Below are 23,509 nucleotides of genomic sequence, written 5' to 3' on the forward strand. Positions count from 1 at the left end.
GGGCTGTCCCAGTCACCGCTGTGACCCCAGCACAGCACAGGGCGGGGCGCACAGCGTGCAACCCAGTTGAGTTTTTTGGATGAAAGAATAAACAAAGGATATTTTTTCTAAGGTGAACAGGGATTTTTTTTTAAACATGAAAAAAGAATGCAACAACTTGAAGGCAACCAGCTTCACTTACAAATTTATTCTGACCCTCTCCCCATATCGCAAAGTATACAAAATTTTAGCCAGCAGGAAACCAGACCAATGAAACTTCCTCTGGCCTCGTGCATTCTGCGAGAGGGTTCTTTCCATTCCACACGCCCTGACCAATCCCTGCCCCCCCTGGCCACCACAGTGGGTGAAGCTGACGACAAGGACTGGCCACTGGCAAGGACGTGCCAGCGCTGAGCTTGAAGTCTCCGAGTTGAGCGAGCAGCGCTCCCTCAGGGCCAGGGCGTTGCTGGGGTCGAGAACAGGGGCTGTGGCCCGACTTCACATCCCGCCTCTGCCTCTTCCCTGCCTGTGTGACCTGGAGCAGGTGACTTTCCCTCTCTGTGCCTGTTTGCTCACCGGTGAAATGGAGAACACAACGCGGTGGGGATTGTGCAAAGCCCTTAGAACAGCGCTGGCACCTAACCAGAGCTCAACCAACCTCATCTGCTACAACGATGACTATTGATCACTTGTGGATATGCTGGGTGGGGGCAGTCGCAGTCCCTGGCCTCCGGAGAGATGTGTCAGTACCACAGTGGACTCCCGAGGGGTAACCATGGAGACCAGGTTCACTGGTGAAGGTCCATCAGTCCATCGCCCCTCCATGCAGCGGTGTCTGTCCATGGCCGCCTTGCCCTCACTAGGACCCACTTGCTCAGTTCCCTGTACTCCAGCTTCGCCCCCTCTTCTGGGAGGAACTGAGATGCTGTTTCAGAACCCGCTCTTGGTCTTTTTGGGTAGGTCTTGTGTTCAGGTCATCGTTACCCCCCGGGGAAGTGAGGCGAGGGGGAAGGCCCTAGTCCTCCCACCTTCACCTGCAGGTTCATGGGATGAATCTGCCCCGTGTACTGGATGCTAAGACCCCTCACTGGCTGTGGCAACTCGGGCAAGTGCCTTTCCTGCCCCACAGCCTCAGTTTCCCCAGCTCATAAGATGACTCTTGGCCCCTTCCTCACCAAAACCTTCCCAGCTTCTCTCCTGATTTTATTAAGCCTTGTACCCATTTCGGAGATCGGTATCAGGGTGCTCAGATACATCAAGATACCTTCCTCTCCCTGGGGCCCCTTTAATCAGGAAACAGCTGCAGCCTACAGCATGGGATGCAGCCTGGCGGGGCCACACCCCTCCCCACTTCAGCGGTGAATCCTGGAAGAGAAACCAGGTGGGGAACGAGGAACGGCCCACGGGGTTGGCAGGAGTCCCAGCATACCCCTGGGGGTGGGGAGGTACAGTGGGTTGAACGGTGGACCCTCAAAAGATATGTCCACATTCCAACCCCTAGAACCTGTGAATGTGGGCTTATTTGGAAAAAGGGTTTCTGTAGATGTAATAAGTTAAGGATCTTGAAGTGAGACCACCTTGGATTTAGGATGGGCCCTAAATTTAATGACAGGTGCCCCTACAAGAAACAAAAGAGAAGGAGGCCATTTGAAGATGGAGGCAGAGCCAAGGAAGGCCTGGAGTCAGCGTCACCAGAGCTGGAAGAAGGGGCGTGGCCCTGCCCCCATCTTCATTTCAGACTTCTGGCCTCCAGAACTGTGAGGATGAACTTCTGTTGTTTTAAGCCATCAAGTTTGTGGTAATTTGTTATGGTGGACCCAGGAAAGAAGTTAGGGCCAACTGGTGGCCTAGTCCAGTGGGACGGAGGTGGGACTTGGGGGTACTGCTACATGAAGGGTACATGAAGGGGGGCTCTCGGAACAGCCCAGAGCCCCAAGGGGAAGGAAGCAAGAGCACACAGCTCTGTAGATTTGGATGGAAGATGGACGACGTGACAATCTAATCCACGGGCCAGCAGGTCCCTGAGAAAGGCCACTGACGATGGCGGGGAACGTAGTAGGAAAAGATGTACCACACAGTGCAAGGCCCAGGGACTTTGAGGACAGGTAAACAGGGGCTGAGGCTGAAAGACAGGCTGGATTAGCCCTAGTTAGGACCAAATTTTCTACTCCGGGAGTGGGGAGGGGGGTCTGGGCGCCTTTGCCTAGAAAAGACCCTGCACGGCCATGCCAGTGAGTTGTGCCAAAGACTAAAAGACGAGGGGGTTCTGCTGGAATATTGCACTTGGGGTCTCAGAGGAGGTACCACAAAAGGGGGAAGAGATGGTTCGGTGGATCCATTGCAGGCCAGGACCTTTCTTTTTCCCCCATTGAAGAGAGCGGCGCTGCCCAGCTAGAGCTGACCTTAGAATGTGAGGGGGACAAAAGGTCTTTGAAAGACACGGACGGCATTTCCTCAGGATGCTCTGACCAGCTGATGAAGGGGAGGGGTGTTCCAGTGTAAGGGATGAGCACCCCAGGGAAAGGTACCACTTACCAAGTAAACCCGCCAAGGGGTGGGGGTAGTACAATGACAAATAGATTCGGCTCAAGCCCAGGTTCCATTCTTTCTTTTTCTAGAGTGCCTGCGATGTCCTGCTGGCTGGGACCTTACAGGTCCTCCCGGTTTGCAGATGGGGTGAGGGATGATGGAGGGGGCGATGATGGAGTGGGCCATGTTGGAACACTTCACCAGCTGGTCCCAGTGCCGGGTACCACTGGTCTCAACAGTAGAGGGTAACCGAATGCCAAGTTGCATCAAGATCCTGGTGGTTTCTGCTGGGCCAGCGCAGGAAGGGGTGGTGGGGGGAAGGCTATGTCAGGCACGCAGGGCCACGTCCAAGTTCAGGCTTCAGCAGTCTTCTATTTCTTGGACGACGCAGACACTGCCTGGGATGCAGATGCAGCCTTGGACGCTGCCTGTGGGTTCGGGGCGCAGAGCTGGGCGCGCATATCCTGCAGCTGCGCATGCAGCTCCTCCAGGGCGTCCTGCCGCGGCACCTCCTGTACCTGTGCCTGCAGTGTCTCCAGCGCCAGAGCCAGGTGGCCCACCTCGTCCCGCAGCGCGTCCCAGGCAGCGCGCTGCTCCTCCTCTTTGTGGCGCTGCTGCGTCTGGTGGCGCCAGTACTCCAGCACCAGGCAGCCGCCGCCTACGATGAAGATGGTGGCTTCACCCAGCAGCTCCGCGCCCAGCTCGGCAGCCGCTTCCTCATTCAGCGGCTTGATGACTGTGCCCCGGAAGCCCATGATGCGCATCTTGGTCCGCATCTCCACCCAGTGGTACACTGCGGGGGAAGACAGGGGTCAGGCCACGCTCTGAGAGTCCCCTGCAAACCCCACCCCTCCGAGCTTCGGTGTCCCAGTGTCCCAGTCAGAACAAGGGGGTTGAGGCTTTAAACAAGATCTGTGCCCCGACTCACCCTGGGAATGCAAAGTCACCGCCTGGGTGGCCTGAGGGCATCTTTTAAAAGCACTAGAAAATTCTGGCAAGCAGCTGGGGGAGAGAAACACTGCCTCTGAGGGGAGCTCCTCAGAATGGGGCGCACCCCTGGGGGGTCACCAGGAGCTCCCGAGCCAAAGTTTATGTAAGGTGTAAAGGTTCAATTGCCAGATGCTTAGCTCCTTCTGCTCATCCCTGAAGTCCAGCCAGCCAGGCCATCCTCCACTGGCATTGTCACCTTACCGCTTCCCAGGAGAAAGACCAGCCCTCTTTGTTTCCTTTTTTTCCCAAAAGGGAAAGCATTACTGAAATGATTAAGTTTGTTTCTAGATTCTTTGCTTATTTATGTATACAGTCATACCATCCATCAATAATCAGTTTTACTTCTTCTTTTTCAATTTTTATGCTATTATTTAATTATTTGCCTTATTGCACTGGCTACAACTTCTAATACCATGTTGACTAGAAAAGGTGATTTTTGTCTTATTCCCAACATTGGGAGAAATGCTCATTTTAACCTTTAAGTATAAATATGATGTTAGCTGAACCTTTTTGGTAAGGTATCCTTTGTCCGATTAAAGAAGTTTCCTTTTATTCCTAGTTTGTAGCAGGCTTTTATCATGAACAGGCATTGAATTTTATCAACTGCTTTTCCTGTATGTTTTTTCTCCTTTATACTATTCCTGTAGTGAATTATATTAATGTTCAAATGTTAAACAAACCTTGCAGTCATAGAATAAATTCCTTAAGTTCCGCTAGATCATGATCTATTGTCCTTCTTGGATTCTGTGTGCTAATATTTTTGTTTAGGATACTTGAACCCATCTTCATGAGAGATCTTGGCCTATACCAGAGGTAAGGGCTGAAAACGGGTAGGAAGAGACAGCTTTACAAGCTGTCTCTTTAAAATGCCCCCACTCTTTTTTGGGAATTAAAATCTGCATCCCTGCCCAAGGCCAGTCATCAGAGGGACAGGGGACTGTTCTTTGTACCACAGAAGATGGCTCAATGGAATTGTCCCCGCAGAGGGCAGAGGTCATGAGATTATCTTCACCGGAGATGCTATAGTTAAACAGCAATAGCCAGAAGCTGAAAATTCTCTTTAAAAGTTCTGTATTTCTGTTTAAAGGGAGGACGGTGTTACTTTAAGACGAGAGTCTGCCATCCTCCTCGTTTGCTGGCAAATTAATAAACTTCTCTTTCCTTTTCCTCAAACTGCTTCTCTTCTTTGTTTGGCTGTGGGGACAAGTACCGAACTTCTGATATGGCAAGTACCAAACTTTTGAAATGAATGTCAGGTTTTGGCATCAGTATTCTATTGAACTCATAAAACAAATAAAGAAGTGTTCTCACTTTCTCTATTACTTAAAAGAGTTTAGGTAATGGTATTATTTCTTTCTCAAATGTTTGGAGGAATTTGCCTGTGAAGCCATTTGGGCCTGTAGTTTTTTTTGTGGAAAGGTTTTTAATTATGGATTTGATGTCTGTAACAGATATAGGACTATTTAGATTTTGTTTCTTCTTGTGTCAATATTGTTTAGTTCTGTTTTTGAAGGAAGCTGTCCATTTTCTCTACGTTGCCAAATTTATTGGCCAAAGTTGTTTATAATATCCTCGTTATCCTATAGTTAAGATCTGTAGTAATGTCTTATTTTTCATTCCTTTTAATGGAAATTTGTGGGGTTTTTTTCCCCCTTGATTTGTGTTAGTCATTTCAAAAACTTTTTTTTTTATTTTATTCATTTTCTCTACTACAGATCTGCTAAAACCCAGTTGTCCTTCAGGGTGCAGTTCAGCTGTTTCCTTCTCCAGGAAGCTCTCCCAGACTCCCCCACACTGGGTCAGACATCCTCTGGGCTCCCACATCCCAGCCTTGACCAATCCTGGGTATCACTGGTGACAGATCTCTCTCCCCCACTGGACCATAAGCTTTTGCAAGGGCTGGGCCCAGGGCTGTTTTGCTCACCCTTTCATGTCACACCTAGTTTCATCTCTTACAGGGATACCGTTCCTCCATTCCTCTTTTGTCCCCTCCTCCAGGAAGCCCTTCCTGAGACCTAGGCTGGGTCAGACATATCCTCAAGGTTCCCAAACCTCCCTGGGCTTCCTTTAACACACTGTGTATTCTGGGTTGAATTTATTTTATTTTATTTTTTTTTTGAGACAGAGTCTAGCTCTGTCACCCTGGGTAGAGTACAGTGGTGTCATTGTAGCTTGCTGCAACCTCAAACTCCTGGGCTGAACCGATCCTCCTGCCTCAGCCTCCTGAGTAGCTGGGACTACAGGCACACACCACCACGCCCAGCTAATTTTTCTATTTTTAGTCTTGCTCAGGCTGGTCTGAAACTCCTGAGCTCAAGCAATCCTCCCGCCTGGGCCTCCGAGAGAGCTGGGATTACAGGCATGAGCCACTGTGCTCGGCCTGGGTTGAATTATTTTTTAAATATGGATCCAGAGTCTCCCTTGTTTCTAAAGTGGTTATAGAAATATGTTTCAACTACCTTGTGTGCCTTCCCAGCCAGAAAGCTGTGCTACTGCTTTGTTCTTTCACTTCAGCAGTTGGTAATGAAAGTGGGATAGAAGATTACTTCATTCCTGCATCTTCTCAACTGCTTCTTCCCCGTATTTGCCCTTTGCCTTTTGTGCTTGGCAAGATTTGGCTTTCAGTTCAAGGATCTTTTGCGGTCTTTGTCTGGTTCAAGCCTAGCGATAACCACCTTGCTGGGGTGATCGCCCCTAGGGACAGTTATGCCATGGGCCTTTTCCTGCTGCACCCGTTCAAGGCAGACGACATCTTTCTTTCTGTAAACCTGGACTACTGTGCCAATGTGCTGAGCTTCACTGCAGCTCCACACAGGCTGAGCTTCAGCATCCTTCCGGATGGGCATGGACTGACCACCGCACTTCTGTCCAGCTCTCTGGAAAGAGGAAGACACAACCTTCCTGCGAATGTGGGAAGGTGCACTGAAATGCCGTGGGATTGAACTTCATTTTGGCCGCTGCTGCTTCGCTGATGGCCGCAAGAGGGAAGAGCTGGTTTCACTGTTTTCAAGTTCCTTGAGGCTTCTTTGGCAAACGCTCCCTGCTCTATGGGTAGCTCTTTTGTCACTGTCTGGAAAACAGACCGGGAGCTCTGTAAGGGCAGGTTCCCAGAAATGCTTAGCTCAGGGCCAGGCATTGAGGAGGCACTCAGGGAATTCTTAATGACTGAATGGCTCATATTTCCTTTAAGTTTCTTCAAATATACGGTAATTAATGCTATTACATGTGTCGAAATTTTGTCAAAACATTCCTGACTTTTACTAATTTGACATCTTTCCTGTTTGATGTTTACTGTTCCTCTGAAGAATCAAAAAATATTGCTTTTCCCAAGCAAGTGAGAATTTAACAGATTGCTTTAGCCACGGAAAAGGCAGTACCCGCCTAGGCTGTTCATCCACCCTTTGGTCACTCTGCTGGTGCTTCTCTTGTCACATCTTGTCATACCTTGTCACACCTTGCTACCTTCACTTCTTGCCTGTGCACCTGAGAAGCCACATAGGCCATGAGTCCAAGCTGGGCCACTGGGCTGTGGGCAAACGACTGCTCTTCATCTTCAGAATGAGGACCCTCCCGCCTACATGACAGTATTGTTGCAAGGACTAGATGAGATCATGCAAAAACCTTACATAAGTCCTTGCTGCCATTTATTAGGCCTGGCCCTTTCAGATCACAGCTGGTTTGTCCCTTCCTCCAGGAAGCCCTCCCTGAACCCTAGCCTGGGTCAGATACTTCCTCAAGATAACAGGGAGTGGAACAGGGTACCTGGGGGAAGAGAGGTAGAGGGAGACTTTTCCCTATATACGCTTCTGAACCTTAATTCATGTGAACTTATTATATTTTTTTAATAAAATGACAGATAATTAAAACTTTTTTTCAAAAAAATCCAACAAACCACCCTGGCCCCGAGGATTCTTGGTTAAGCCTCTACACTGAACACTCACACACTTCTGCCCTCTCTCACGTCCCACTAAAATGGCAGTCGGGGTGACAAGATGCCAGAAACCACAAGAACAAAGGGAACAGGGACCAGTGGACTGAATCAACTCAAGGCTAGAGGCAGGAAGCAGAGGCGGAGAGGAACTGAGCCAGCAGGGAGGCTGAGACCTAGGCACCCGCGGTGGCGGGAGCAGGGCAAGAAGCAGAATGAACTGAGAGACTAGGACCGCATGCGCCACGTGACTCTGAGAGTGGGGCTCAGCTGAGAACACCCAGGACCCCTCCCTGACTTACAGGACACCATAGAGGGTGAACTGAGGGACTCCAGGAACGGCTGTGGGGGTAGGTGCCATGCTGAAAACAAGCCTGTGCCTCTGCCATGGGGCTGGTGGCCAACCCACGGAGGTTAAGAGTCCACTTAGTCTTAGCCTTGAACCCCAGTGACCCTGCCTGGAGTCACTGGGTGTGAAACCACACCTCAACCTGAAGTACAGAAAGAAGTTCTGCTTAGCTGTGAGCCTCCCTCATGGGGGCGTGGGAGGATGGGAAAGATCTGGACCAAAGGCATCCCAGGGACATCCCTGCTCTCCTCTTCAGAAACATACAGACCCCTCCTCTCTCTCCCTCTAAAACCATTTAAAAATATACCAGGCCGGGCATCGTGGCTCATGCCCGTAATCTCAGCACTTTGGGAGGCCAAACTGGGAAGATGGCTTGAGGCCAGGAGTTTGAGACCAGCCTGGACAATATAACAAGACCCCATCTCTACAAAAAATAAAACAATTAGACCCGTATGGTGGTGTGCCCCTGAGGTTGAGCCAGGAGGATCACTTGAGCCCAGGAGTTTGAGGCTGCAGTGAGCTATGATGGTGCCACTGCACTCCAGCCTGGGCGATTTATTACTTAGTACCACCTAACACATAACATATGTGGTTTTTTGCAAACTAAAAGATGGCTGTTTGAAATATACTATATTGATAAATCACTAGCAGGACTAGTAACTAAGAAAAAAGAAAACACAAATCACCAATACCAGAAATGAAAGAGGGGACATGACCATAGATCCTACAAATGTTAAAAGGATACCATAGAAGGCCGGGCGCGGTGGCTCACGCCTGTAATCCTAGCACTCTGGGAGGCCGAGGTGGGCGGATCGTTTGAGCTCAGGAGTTCGAGACCAGCCTGAGCAAAGAGCGAGACCCCATCTCTACTAAAAATAGAAAGAAATTATATGGACAGCTAAAATATATATAGAAAAAATTAGCCGGGCATGGTGGTGCATGTCTGTAGTCCCAGCTACTCGGGAGGCTGAGACAGGAGGATCGCTCGAGCTCAGGAGTTTGAGGTTGCTGTGAGCTAGGCTGATGCCACGGCACTCACTCTAGCCTGGGCAACAGAGTGAGACTCTGTCTCAAAAAAAAAAAAAAAAAAAAAAAAAAAAAGGATACCATAGAAATATTATGAACAACTTTATGGCAATAAATTCCAAAATTTAAATGCAATGACATATATCTTAAAAAAACAGATTTATGAAAACGGACAAGAGAAGAAATAGAAAATCTGAATAGGTATATAACTACTAAAGGAATTGAATCTATTATTAAAAGCCTTCCCTCAAAGAAAAGTACAAGCCTAGATGGACATGTATATAAATAATTAAGGAAAAAATGATCCAAATTTTATACAAAATCTTGTAGAAAACAGAGAATGAGGGAACATTTTCTCAACTTGTTTTATGATGTTGGCAAAACCACGATATAAAAACCTGACGAAGATTTACAAGAAAATAAAATTACATAACATGTCATTCATGACCACAGATATAAAAGTCTTTAGGCCATGCGTGGTGGCTCACGCCTGTAATCCTAGCACTCTGGGAGGCTGAGGCGGGAGGATCGTTTGAGCTCAGGAGTTTGAGACCAGCCTGAGCAAGAGCGAGACCCCCGTCTCTACTAAAAAAAATAATAAATAAATATATATATAGAGAGAGAGAGAGAGAGAGAGAGAGAAAGAGAAAGAAATCAGCTGGACAACTAAAAATATATATAGAAAAAATTAGCCAGGCATGGTGGCTCATGCCTGTAGTCCCAACTACTCAGGAAGCTGAGGCAGAAGGATCGCTTGAGCCCAGGAGTTTGAGGTTGCTGTGAGCTAGGCTGATGCCACGGCACTCTAGCCCAGGCAACAGAGTGAGACCCTGTCTCAAAATAAATAAATAAATAAATAAAGTCTTCAGGAAAATATTAGCAAACCAAAGCCAGCAAAATAAAAAAAAAAAAAAAAAAAAATACATCATGGCCGGGCGCGGTGGCTCACGCCTGTAATCCTAGCACTCTGGGAGGCCGAGGCGGGTGGATCGCTCAAGGTCAGGAGTTCGAGACCAGCCTGAGCAAGAGCGAGACCCCGTCTCTACTAAAAATAGAAAGAAATTATATGGACAACTAAAAATATATATATAGAAAAATTAGCCGGGCATAGTGGCGCATGCCTGTAGTCCCAGCTACTCGGGAGGCTGAGGCAGGAGGATCGCTTGAGCCCAGGAGTTTGAGGTTGCTGTGAGCTAGGCTGACGCCACGGCACTCACTCTAGCCTGGGCAACAAAGTGAGATTCTGTCTCAAAAAAAAAAAAAAAAAAAAAAAATAATACATCATGACCAAGTGGGGTTTATCCTGGAATACAAGATTGGTTTAATATTCTAAAAAAAAAGAAAAAAAAAATCAATAATTTAATTCATAGTAGTGATAGAATTGTGGTAGCCAGTCTCCAAGATGGCGCTGACAATCCCTATCTCCCAGTGTCTATAGCCCTGCACAGTCCCTTCCCACATGTAGCAAGGCTGGTCTGTATGACCAACAGAATATGGCAGAAGTGGTAGTATATCACTTCCAAAATTATTAAGACACTGCCTCTTCAGTCTTGGTCACTTTCACTCTTAGATCACTCTCTGGGGGAGCCAGCTGCCAGGTCATTAGTAGCCAGGTCATCAGCAGCCATAAGAAGAGGTCCTCAGGGACAGTCACGGAACCAGCAGCCCACCAAGAACTGAGACCTTCTACCAACAATCATGTGAGGGAATCACCTTGGGAGTGGATCCTCCAGCCCCAGGTAAGACTTCAGTTTGACAAACCCTCAGCCAGAGTCACCCAGCTATGCCCCTTCTAAATTCCTGATTCTCAGGAGTTCTGTGACATAATAAATGTTTATCTATTATTACATGAAAAAGTACTCAATATCATCATTCACCAAAGAAATGCAAATAAGTTGCCATTTATACCAACCAGAAGGGCTAAAATTAAATTGTGAAAACATTCAATATTGCAAGGAGTGGGGCAAGTAGAACTACATGGCAAAACTCTTTGACAGTTTCTTACAAAATTAAACAGACCCTCACCATATAACCCCAAGAATTTACATCTAGGCAATTTTGGGGAGAATTCCATTTCTCCCAAGAGAAATGAAAATGTCCATATAAAGGCCTGTAGACAAGTGTTCACAGAAGCTTTACTTGTTTTTTTGTTTTTGTTTTTTGGAAACAAAGTCTGGCTCTGTCGCCTGGGCTAGAGTGCCATGGCGTCAGCCTAGCTCACAGTAAACTCAAACTCCTGGCCTCAAGCGATCCTCCTGCCTCACCCTCCCAAGTAGCTGGGACTACAGGCGTGCACCAAGACATCCGGCTAATTTTTCTATTATTAGTAGAAACGGGGTCTCACTCTTGCTCAGGCTGGTCTCAAACTCCTGACCTCACGTGATCCTCCTGCCTCAGCCTCCCAGAGTGCTAGGATTACAGGTATGAGCTACCTACCACACCCGGCCCAGCTTTACTTGTAATAACTAAAAATCCAGAAACTACTCAAATGTCCATCAGTAGGACAGTGATTAAACAAAGTATGGCATATTCATGTATTAGAATAAAAGAAACAAATACAAACTAAAAGCAATAAATGAACTATTGACATAGGCAGTGACAAATATCTCAAAAGCATCATGCAAACAAAAGCCAGATATAAAGTGCATACTGTATGATTCCATTTGCATGAAGTTTAACAACAGGCAGAACTGAGCAATAGTGAGAGAAGCTGGACAGGGTGATAGAGCAAGTGAGGAGAGAACTTTCTGGAGTGATGAAAATGTTTTATATCTTGGATACTTATTCATGAGTACATGCATTTATCAATCCTCACTGAACTGTACACTTTAGAACTGTACATTGTATCATATAGATATTGATCTCAACAAAGAGTATATAAAAATCAAATATAATAACTAAATATAAGAGCAGGAGTTTGGGAGACAGTGGGATTTGATTTCTTATCCTGTGTTGCCTCAGGGAACTTGTTTCTCTCTCTATTTCCTCATTCATAAAAGCAGGACGGTCATAAACTCCCTAAAAAGGTGGCTTGTTGAGGCCGGTGCAGTGGTTCACCCCTGTAATCCCAGCACTTTGGGAGACTGAGGCAGGAGGATAACTTGAGGCCAGGAGTATGAGACCAGCCTGGGCAACATAGCAAGATACCATCTTGACAAAAAAAAAAAAAATTTTTAATTAAAAAAGAAAGATCATTTGTTGAGATAGTAGAAAGCATATTAAAGGAAAGCTGGTATTATCAGCTAATAAAACGTTATTCAGGGTAAACAAAGCTTCAAGTCAGTCCCTGCCCTGCTTGCCCTTCCCTGGATGTGTTCCAGCCAGTTTAAAGCTTGCATTGACAGCACACCAAGTGTTAACAGAATTGTTCTGGCCACTAGAGCAGCCTGGGAGCTTCCTCCTACAGACCTGGCCCGATCCCTCTATTACAGCATCCAGAGGCAGCAATGAAACACGGTGCACCAGTCACTAGAGGGGACGCGATTGGTTCTGCCTGCCTAGGATCTTGGGGAATCCCATCTCCCCAACTTTTGGTCCAGGGGATTCAGGAAGGGCTAGCCCCACTTATCAGCCTGGCCAATTAGAGCACTGCATTCCCTGGGCCACAGAGAATGGCGCAGGTATGGGGACGTGACCCAAGCTGAACCACAGAGATTCAGCCTGGAAATTTGGCGGGAAATACTGAGAAGAAGTGCAGCTCTGTACCCTGGGGTCGCTAGGCAGGTGACTCATACCTCCAATGTAAGCTCCATGACAGCAGGGATTTTTGCCTGTTTTGTTGACTACTGAGTTAGTCATACCTCCTAGAACAGTTCCTGGCCCACATCAGGCACTAAATAAAGATTTGTTGAGTGACACAGCCTCCTAAGGTACTGAAGCATGGCCACACCCCAGAAAATGATCCCCACCCCTACTCTCCACCCAGACCTGGAGCGATCAACTCAACTTAGTACAGGGGACATTTAGGAGTTTACAAGGCTCAGAGGAGGCAGTTAACACAGAGGCTAAGAGCTTAGTGTGCTCTGGAGTTGGGTGGTCCAGGCATCAAGCCCTGGTTCCGCCACTTACTGTGTGACCACAGGCAAGTTTCGAAACCAACTCTGCACCCCCATATCCTCTTTTGCGAAATGGGGACCATAATCCTTGGCTCGCAGGGATGCTGGCTCATTCAAGGACTGCACGTGAACTGATTATGTCTGGTGGGAGACTTAGCACGGCTGCCTGCGGGGAATGAGATTGGGACTGAGCCATAGAGCACCCCAGTTAAGGACGCAAACTGGAGCCAGATGCCCTGGACTGGAATGTACACCCACCGCGGACCACCCGCGTGCCTTCTGCACGGTACCTAATGGCGCTGCTCGGTTTCCTCATCGTAAGGTAGAGGTAATGACAGCAACGTGACTTGGGGGGCATGGGGAAAGCAAATCGATACAGGCAAAGACTTACAACTGCCTTAGTGCTTCTGAATATCAGTGCTGCTTTACTTCACTGTCTTATTAATTCCACCCGCCCCTGCCTCCCTTAGAGTTGGGCAGCACTCACGACCCCGACAGCCCATACATTAATGGGCAGCGTGTGACTCAGTTTTGGTAAAGTGGCCACTCGCCACACACGCGCACACACACACACACACACACACACACGCACTCCTCCCTTTGGAAGTATAAAGGCACAACGCCTAGAGCCCCAGCAGCCCTTTCGAGGCCTTGGGGAGAACGACCTAAACACGAAGACGGCAGAGACAGAAAGGTTCCTAATTACACCACCGAGCCACCACACCAACCGCACAGCTGCCCTCCTAGGGCTTACTGTAAACGCCTTTGGATTTAGGGTTTAAGATTTGCTGGCTGGTTTTCAATCCATACAGATGAGCACAAACTGATATAGAGCTGCGCCGGGTCAACTAAAGAGAAGGCCCCTGGTGCTCTCTCAGCGGGCAGGTGCCGTCGCCGGGGAGCGGGACCCAGTCGCCGAAGGGCTGACGCGGGCGCCCTCTAACGTCCGCTCGGCACACTGCCTGCGGCGAGCCGAGCAGAGTCCCCGGGACGTTCCCAGGTTGCAAATGGACCAGCCTTCACAGCAGGGGCTTCTTTGAAAGACTCCTGCTGGGAAACCAGGGACTGAAGATTTAACGATGAGCGCATGAGCAAATTCCAACAAATGCCTGTGCATAACGAAGGGTGGGACTAAAAATGAGCCAGCCAACCGCACGCTTCTTCCATTTAGATCTTCATACTTTAGGTCTTTGCCTGCTGTGACAGCCAGAAACAGCGAAGGTGAAAACTAAACTCTCACAGGGGGTTACACCAAGAGTTTCCAAATTCATTTAACAATGTCCGTATAAGAACATATTTTTAGTGAGAGTGAAGATATGGGGGGGGGGGGGCTGAATAAATAAATTTAAAAAATTATTTTAAAAATTTAAAAATGTTAATTTCATCCCTCTAATTTTTGTTGTTGTTGTTGTTGTTGTTGTTGTTTTTTGGAGACAGAGTCTCACTCTGTTGCCTGGGCTAGAGTGCTGTGGCGTCAGCCTAGCTCACAGCAACCTCAAACTCCTGAGCTCAAGCGATCCTCCTGCCTCAGCCTCTGGAGTAGCTGGGACTACAGGCATGCGCCACCATGCCCGGCTAATTTTTTCTAGATATTTTTAGTTGTCCAGATAATTTCTTTCTATTTTTTAGTAGAGACTGGGTCTCACTCTTGCTCAGGCTGGTCTCGAACTCCTGACCTTGAGCAATCCTCCTGCCTCGGCATCCCAGAGTGCTAGGATTACAGGCATGAGCCACTGCACCCGGCCTGTGTATGTTTTTAAATGCATACAACATAGCCCTACTATCATATGTTAGTGCTATTCATGACTGCTAAATAATTTTATATATGTATATGTATACACACACACACACACACACACTAGGGGATTACGCTCAGAAATGTTTCCTTAATGGAACATAACAAAAAAGCTTGGAGGTCACCAGCAGCAGCCTAGCTGTCATGTAGCCTAACTGATGTGACACTCTGGTGACTATAAATAGACCCCAGGAAAGTGATTTTTCAAATGCTGGTGCATACGAAAATACACTTGGGAGATTTTTAAAAAATGAAAACGTCCACCCCTTCCCCAGGTCGACTGAATCAGAACCTGCAGGTGGCACTCCTGGGCACCTAAGGGGAGCATCCTACAAGGCTCACTCTTTTCCCTCCAGATTGTCTATCTTTCAGTTTACCATCCTCTTGGCAGCTGTGCTTAATCTGGTGTTTAGACCTTCTATGGAGCTCTGAACATCTGTATCGGTCATTTCTAGAAGTTCTATTTGGTTCTTTTCCCAATTTCCTGGCAAGTTTTTATTTCTCTTGTGTTTTAATATCCCTCTCTCTTTTATCCTTTATTTATTTATTTTTTCAGACAGGGTCCTGCTCTGTCACCCAGGCTAGACTGCAGTGGTGTCACCATAGCTCACTGCAACCTCAAACTCCTGGACTCAAGTGATCCTCCTGCCTCAATTTACCAAGTAGCTGGGACTACAAGCACACCACCATGCCTGGCTAATTTGTTTACTTTTTGTAGAGATGAGGTCTTGCTATGTTGTTCAGGCTGGTCTTGAACTCCTAGCCTCATGCAATCCTTCTGCCTTGGCCTCCCAAAGTGATAGGATCACAGACAACTTGCCCAGCCATATAACTTAGGCATTTTATATCCACATCTGATAATTTCGTTACCCTCAATTTTTGCAGGTCTTGGCCTGCCATGTTTTGTTTCTGCTGACTCTCGCTCTTGGTGCCAGCTTCTTTGTACAGTACATAATTTTTTACTGTGAGCCCACATGTGCCGGAACTCTCCATGCCTTGGCAGAGAGATCACTCCTTCAGGGAGGGTTTATGTTCGTTCTTGCCAGGTACTTAGGGCACAACCAAGCACCCCTAGAAGTTCACTCTCAGCCTACTATTTCCAGAACCTTTTAAAAAGTATAATTTAGGCCCCAAACCCATGTGAGGGACAGTCAGTGGCTGCAAGTTCTCAGAGAAGGATTTATCATCCCTCCTTCACAGGGCGGGTTTTTTCTAGCTCACCAGGTACCTTGCCGGAGACCTGGTCTTATACAAGGTGGTCCCTGCCCAGCTTCCCCACAGCACAGTCCCCAGCCCCAGACCACGCGAATCTGTAAATGTCTCCTGAGTATTGGGCAGCTTCGACGTTCAGTCCTCTACTTGGCTCTTTGCTCCTGCTTTCTCCTTGCTCTGAGAGCGTTCTTCCTTTCCTCCTTACAGTAACAACCATTCATTTCTGAAGATGCCTTCAATATTTGATGAAGCATTAGATGTTATGTGGTGGAAGGCTGTCTACTCAGCCATATTGCCCTGTTCGACTTTCTCACTTTTCTTGACTCAGAGATGTAACTCCAAGCCCAGCTCCTGATCACAGCAACGGAATCACTTCCACCAGGCTAGTTGGGAATGATTCCCTCCAAAGCCCAGGCCCTTCTGCCCATGGCAAGCCTATGAGGACTGACTGAGCAGGAAGGACCCAGGCCATGCAGAGGCTTAACGTGCTGGCTGTTGGCTATGCCAGGCAATCCAGGAGAGCACAATGAAAGGAACAACACTAGAGGCTTAGAATTAAGATAATGATGATGATGATGGAAACAATAATGGTGCCTGACAATCTGGGTTTTTTGTTGTTGTTGTTGTTGTTGTTTTTTTGTTGTTGTTGTTGTTTTTGTTTTTTTTTTTGAGACAGAGTCTCACTCTGTTGCCCAGGCTAGAGTGAGTGCTGTGGCATCAGCCTAGCTCATAGCAACCTCAAACTCCTGGGCTCAAGCAATCCTTCTGCTTCAGCCTCCCTAGTAGCTGGGACTACAGGCATGCGCCACCATGCCCGGCTATTTTTTTTTTTTTCCTATATATATTTTTAGTTGGCCAGATAATTTCTTTCTATTTTTTTTAGTAGAGACGAGGTCTCGCTCTTGCTCAGGCTGGTCTCGAACTCCTGACCTCGAGCAATCCACCCGCCTCGGCCTCCCAGAGTGCTAGGATTACAGGCGTGAGCCACCTCGCCCGGCCGACAATCTGATATATCCAATGAACATTTACACAGCACTTAAGGGCCAGGCTCTGTTCCATGCTTTGTGGATGGAATCCACATAATAATCCAATTTACACACCACAAAACAGACTCAGAGAGGTTAAGTAACTTGCCCAGGTCACACAGAAAGTGACAGAGCTGGAACAGATAGGCAGACAACCCAGCTTCAGAGGCTGGGCTTTTGGCCACACTGTTTACGAACTTAGAATGTGCCAGACCCTGTGCTAGGGGTATTCGTGCATGAAACCTATGAGGTGAGTGCTAATACGGTACAGAGAGGCCTAGTGACTTGCCCAGGATGCACACCAAGTAAACGGCACATCAGGGACCCGAGTGCAGGGGGAGTGCAAGAAGCCTTTACCCAGAAGCAGAGGTTTTAGCCTCTGGGCAGGAATGCCCATCTCTGATGAGAAGAGATTCTATGTGTAATTCCAGGCAGAACTAACAACCAGCTATTCACGCTCCAGGCTAGGGCCTTGGTACCCACTGTCCTGCTGCGTCCTCACAGGACTCCCGGGAGATGAGTACCATTATTACCCTCATTTGCTAAGTATGGAAATGGAGGCTCAGAGAGGTCAAGCTGCTTGCCCAAAGGCACACAGCTAATAAGTGGTGGTGCCAAGATCCAAACCAAAGAGTGTCTCCCCTGTGGCAGACTATGCCGTTAGTGACCCCTCTGTGCTACCCACTGTGCAGTCCCCTCCCACACTCTAGTCTGCACTAGAGTGGCTGCTTCGGCCAACAGAGTGGTGCAAATGACGCTGTGCAGTTCCAGACCTTTCCCTCACATGGCCTGTAGCTTCTGCTTCTTCCCTCATGGAACTCTGGCTTTTAGGGAGCTCTGAGCAACCAGGTGACAAATTCAGCTACCTTGCTGGAAAGACCACGTGGAGAAGAGAGGCCCTGAGACTACACTGACAGAGAGCGAGGGATCCATGTCCCAGCCCAGCCTCCTGATGACCCAGCCCCAGACACCTCCGACTGCAATCCCATGCCAAGCAAGGCCAGCAGAGGAACAGCCCAGCTGAGCCCAGGCAAGCCACAAAACTGACACAAAATAAAAGGGTTACTATTATAAGTCATGAAGCTTTGGGTCGGATTGCTATGTAGCAAAAGAAAACAAACCAAATCCAAGGCCTAAACTCTTAAGAATGACCACAGAGAACTGAGCACTTCTGGAAAAAACCACCTCAGCAACCTGAATGAATTATCATGGTGCCTCAGTTTCCTCTTGCTGTTGTAACAAACTCCCACAAATGTAGTGGACTAAAGCAACACAAATTTCTTATCTTACAGTTCTAGACATCAGAAGTCCAAAATGGGTCTTACTAGGCTAAACTCCAGGGGTCAGCGGGAGTGTGGGCCTTTCTAGAGTCTCCAGGGGATTTCCTTGGCTTTTCCAGCTTCCAGAAGCACCCACATTCCTTGGCCCATGCCTCCTTTCCTCAGTCTTCAAGGCCAGTAGAGCAGCATCGTCAAATCACTTCCTCTTCTGCCTCCCTCTTCCCTTACAAAGACCCCGTGATGGCCGGACGCAGTGGCTCATGCCTCTAATCCCAGCACTCAGGGAGGCCGAGGTGGGAAGATTGTTTGAGCTCAGGAGTTCGAGACCAGCCTGAGCAAAAGCGAGACCCCGTCTCTACTAAAAATAGAAAGAAATTAGCTGGGCAACTTAAAATATATAGGAAAAAAATTAGCCGGGCATGGTGACACATGCCTGTCGTCCCAGCTACTCAGGAGGCTGAGGCAGGAGGATTGCTTGAGCCCAGGAGTTTGAGGTTGCTGTGAGCTAGGCTGACGCCACGGCACTCTAGCCCGGGCAACAGAGTGAGACTCTGTCTCAAAAAAAACCAACAACAACAACACAACAACAAAAAAAAAAAAAAAAAAAAAAAAAAGACCCTGTGATTACATCAGCCCCTACTCTCCCCATCCCAAATTCCTTGATTTTATCAAATCTGCAAGGTCTCCTTTGCCATGTACAGTAACATATTCAACAAGTTCTTGGGATTAGGATGTGGACATCTTTGTGGGGCCACTATTCTGCCAACCATGTGTGGTCAATTAGAAAAATGACCAGTGCACCCCAAAGGGAAAAGAAGAAATAAACTGGAATTTTCCCACTGCCCAGAGACATCCCACAGCTTCCCTGGAAGCGTCAGAAGTGCTCTTTGCAGGAGTGGCTCCAACCTGCCTGGCATCACCAACCTCTATTATTTTTTCTCCCCCAGGAATTCTTTGTTAGAAGAGATCTTTGCCTCCCCAGCCTAGTACACCATCGATGATCCATGCTTCTCGCACCTACTGTTCTTCCCTCAGGCAGCCGCAGCTATTGCTCCAGCCTCTCCTGTGAGGGGACAGTCAGGCCCAGCCTGCTGAGTCAAAAGAATCTCAGCCAAAAGTGCAGATGCTGGATAATGTCACTGGATGTGTCGGTCAGCTCAGGAGTCCTGACCGGAGAGAACACACAGACGCCACTGACTCTGGGAAACGCCAATGACCTTAGCTAGAGGCCATGACCAAGGGCAATTAGCAGTGTGGAGACGATAATGATATAATAACAAAGGAGAAAATATAAAAACTCAGTACACTCCAGTAACTAGTAGCATCTCCAACTCAACCTGTCCCAAAGTGAGCTCCTGATCCTTCCTGTCCAATCTGCCCCTCCTCCAGTCTGCCATTTCACACCCAATCCACAGGAAATCCTGCCAGCTCGCCCACCCAGCCAAATCCACTGGTTATTCAATACTAAGAGGAAAAGGAAAGGTTCTTGCCGTGGTAACACCTTAACCAAGGGATCCAAGTTACCATCACAAATGACGGAACAAACAGACATCAGAGGCCCCCTGAAGGCATGTCCTTAAGACACACCATCACATCTGTGGTGTTCCTGCCAAAGATGCTCAATGTGAATCCAATCAGAGGAAACAATCAGAAAACTCTAGGCTGTGCTGTGCGACACACTACTGGACGGTCAACGTCACGAAAAACAAGAAAGGACAGAGATACTGTTCTAGAGCAGGGTCAGCAAACATTTTTTGAGAAGGCCCAGAGAGTAAGTATTTTAGAGTCTGTAGGCCATACAAACTCAACTCTGGAGCCACAGACAACATGTAAACAAATGGGTGTGGCTGTGTTACCATAAAACTTTATTCACAAAGACAGGCAGAAGAAGGCCAGATTGCTGGCTCCTTTTGAAGATTAAAGGATATTAAGGAAGCATGATAATCAAACGCAGTGCATGATTCCTGAGTGGACCGCAGATTATTAATAATGATAATAAACAGCTGAAAAGGACATCTGGGCTCTATATTAAATAATATTGTTATCAACATTTTGTTATCAATGTTAAATTACTCAGGTGTGATATTGGTACCACGTTATTAATATATGGGACAATGTCTTTGTTCTTAGATACAGGTTGAAATATTTAGGAGTGAAGTGTCATGTTCACAATTTATTTTTAAATAGTTGAGAAAAAAAGTGTGTATAAACACACATACACATACAAATAAGAGTGGAAACAAAGGAAATTTGTTGAAGGTTAATAACTGATGGGTATTTACTTTTTGCTTCTAACAAAAACAAAAAAGAAAGAAAAAGAAAAAATAACCGATGGAATAGGTGGTAAAGGGTATGTAAGGGATAACTATATGATTCTTTCAACTTTTCTGAGAGCTTGAATATTTAAAAAGAAGCTTGGGAAAAAATATCTCCAGAATCTGACACCTTCTCCCCAGTCGCTTCCTGTCTGGACTACAACAGCCGCCTCCTGCTTGCATCCACCCTCACCCTATGATCCAAAAGGATCCTGTTATTAGCTAAAATATAACTCAGACCCTTTCCCTCTTATGTACAGAAGGCTCCAGTCAGCCTTGTTCAACTCAGAGTAAGGCCAAAGCATTTGCAGTGGCCCCAGACCCTGCAAATCCGCCTCCCTTTCCCATCGCCATGAATGTCAGGTCAAATGTGCATCCTACCTCAGGGCCTTTGCATATGCAGATCATTTGGGCTGGCATGCTCTTCCCCCAGACACCAACACTGCTTGTTGCCTCCCCTCCTTGGCGTGTTGTCAATGAGGTCTCCTTGATAATCCTGTCTAAATTTACAAGTTTCCCCCAAATACTCCTCATTCTGCATCCCTGATTTTTTGTCCAGAGTAATTATTGCCATCTAATATATTTCATATTTTAACTATTTATTTTGTTTGTCTGGCTTCCCCATGAGAATCCAGGGCAAGATTTTTTGCTTTTTCCTCTCTGTTGTATCCATAACATCTACACAATAGCCATGACTCATTGCCAAGCACTGACTTAACATTTTATATCCATTTAATCCTCACAATGACATATAAGTATTATTTATAGCATAAATTCATATATGGTCTATACATAAAATGAGAATAATAATGGTATCAATTTCGTAATAATTTGTGAGAATTCAGTGTCATAAGGGCCGGGAGGTACTTAGCACATGGCCCGGCACAATGTAAGGGCCCAATTAATGCTGCTATTATATAATACCCGTTGTACAAAAGAGGAAATTGAGGCTGAGGGGTTAAGTGACAAGCCCTAAGTCATCAGCCTGGGCAGGGGTTGGGCCAGGATTTGAACTCTTGTCAGTCAGACTCCAGAAGCTATTTTCTAAACCATAATGCTAAGATATGTCACATTGTTTGGAAGAATGGCAGTGGCAGGAAACAGACTATGTGTAGGAGTCCAGAGTCCAAGTCCTGCCTCTAACACAAACCCCAGGAGCAATTCACTTCTGACCTCAAGGCTTCAGTTTTCCCTTCTGTCAACTGGAGGAAGCCATTCTCCTTTCCTAACATGGGGATAAAACAGTTGTGAGGGTCAAATGAGATAGCTGACGTGAAAGCATGTTGGTAACTGAAATCCAGTACTTTTCCACTCTAAGATCTTCAGCCCTGGAAAAGGCCCCACCAAGCACCAAAGGACCAAGAATTCTAGGCCCTGAAGAGTAAACTCTAAGCATTCAAAGTTACAGGGGGGAGAAAGATGCACATCCTCCTCCCTTTGCTGCAATACCATCCCTGTCCCCATGTTGTCTGGTGAGATTCTCCTCATACTGGAGGTCCCAGTGCAGATGTCTCCTCTACCAGGAAGCCCTCTCTGAACCCCATGCCAGGTCAGGTGCCCAGGGGGAGCCCCCATCCCAGCTCTGCCTACTGTGGGTAGTCACTGTTGGGGGACAGGTGTGTCCCCACTGGACTATGAATTCCTTGAGGACACAGACTGGGGTTGGTTTGGTCCTTGCTGTTTCACTAGCACTGAGAGCACAAAGCCTGGCACAAAGCAGATGTTCTCAAAATACTAGCTAAATGAAGTAATGGATGGATAGTTCCCTGACCTAGCAAATTACGTTAAATTCCCTTATTTTATGTTCCCACAAGTCTACAGCACATAGATCACCTTTTAAAAGTAGCTGATATTTTGAGCATTTACTATGCCCTTTAGACCTCAGCTTGGGCAGCCCCCCTCTAGGCAGTCCCTGGGTCAGCCAGCTCCTCTGAACTCCAGAGCTCCCACTGCCCTGACCACTCTGGGTTGACAGTGATAGTGTCTCCCAGTGCCCCGCAAAAAAGCCTGCACAGTCTGTCTAGGAAATGGACGGTGTATGAGTTCATTAATGAATATATAGACGAATGTCCACTTTGCTAAAAATTCCCCTTTGGCTTTACTCCCAGGCCACGCCTCCAGATCCCAGCTTCACCCCTGAACCATGCCCCTCACCCAGGCCTATTACCCAGATAAAACTGAGGCACACCGATGTCCTAAACGGATGATATACAAGCACCTCCCACCGCCCAAGACAGGAGGGAAATTGAAGCACAGGATAGAGTTTGGAAGTGAAGTCGCCCTAGAATGGCCTGGCAAAGGACTTGGTCCGGTCCCTCAGCCCCGCCCCCAGCCAGTCTCCGTCCTGGAAAGCCTCGCCCAAATTTCTCTCGTCCGCCACACTATTGGCTTGCCAGGACGTCAGTCTCCACGCGCTCTCTTCCTCTATTGGATGGTATTCCAAAGTCGCGCGTTGGCGCCCTGCCCTGCCCCTTACCCCACGCCCCATCCTCACTATTGGGCTACCCGCATGCCCCTCTCCCAGGAACTCTCCCTATTGGCTACAGGACTTTGCCGGTTCGGGCTGTGATTGGTCGTAGACAGAAGTCCGTCCCCTAAGCAACCACCTGAGAGGGGTTGGAGAAAGGAAAGGTTGGGGTCAGACTCACGCTGAGCCGGCGGAAGGCAGATGTAGGTCTTGAAGAACTCGCTTCGGCGGGCGGCCTCCTTAATGCGGTTGGCAAGCGGCTTGCTGACCTGCCGGATGCCCAAGTATAGCAGCTTCGCCATAGGGAACGCGCCCACCACCATCTTGGCAGTCGCACGGGGCACGCGCAACCTTGCTGACTGGGCGGGGCGCCTCGGACCTCGCCTCTCCTCCCCCGCCTGCTCGTGGCCTTGCGTGCGTGCGTACGTACGGACGCACGCTCGGGAGGAACTGCAGAGGCGCTCCCTGACGTCACCGCGTCGAAACTGGCGTCCCGACGTCCGTTTGCTGAATATGTAAATGAACGCGGAAGTGAAGCGGTCAGGGGGCGGTGCCGTTA

At 47.8% G+C, this 23,509-nt stretch overlaps 1 protein-coding gene across 1 annotated transcript; it reads right to left on the reverse strand.

Annotated features, from left to right (window-relative positions):
* Positions 1–178: 178 nt before the first annotated feature.
* LOC138374311 (optic atrophy 3 protein) lies at positions 179–23,327 on the reverse strand. The gene is made up of 2 exons (XM_069457027.1): positions 23,132–23,327; positions 179–3,301 (listed from the first exon to the last, which is right to left on the reverse strand). The coding sequence occupies exons 1-2, from the start codon at positions 23,271–23,273 to the stop codon at positions 2,880–2,882; spliced, it is 564 nt and encodes a 187-aa protein (XP_069313128.1). The 5' UTR covers positions 23,274–23,327; the 3' UTR covers positions 179–2,879.
* Between the last annotated feature and the right edge of the window lie 182 nt (positions 23,328–23,509).

The sequence above is a fragment of the Eulemur rufifrons genome, chromosome 24 (genome assembly GCF_041146395.1).
Source record: "Eulemur rufifrons isolate Redbay chromosome 24, OSU_ERuf_1, whole genome shotgun sequence".
Lineage (NCBI taxonomy): Eukaryota > Metazoa > Chordata > Mammalia > Primates > Lemuridae > Eulemur > Eulemur rufifrons.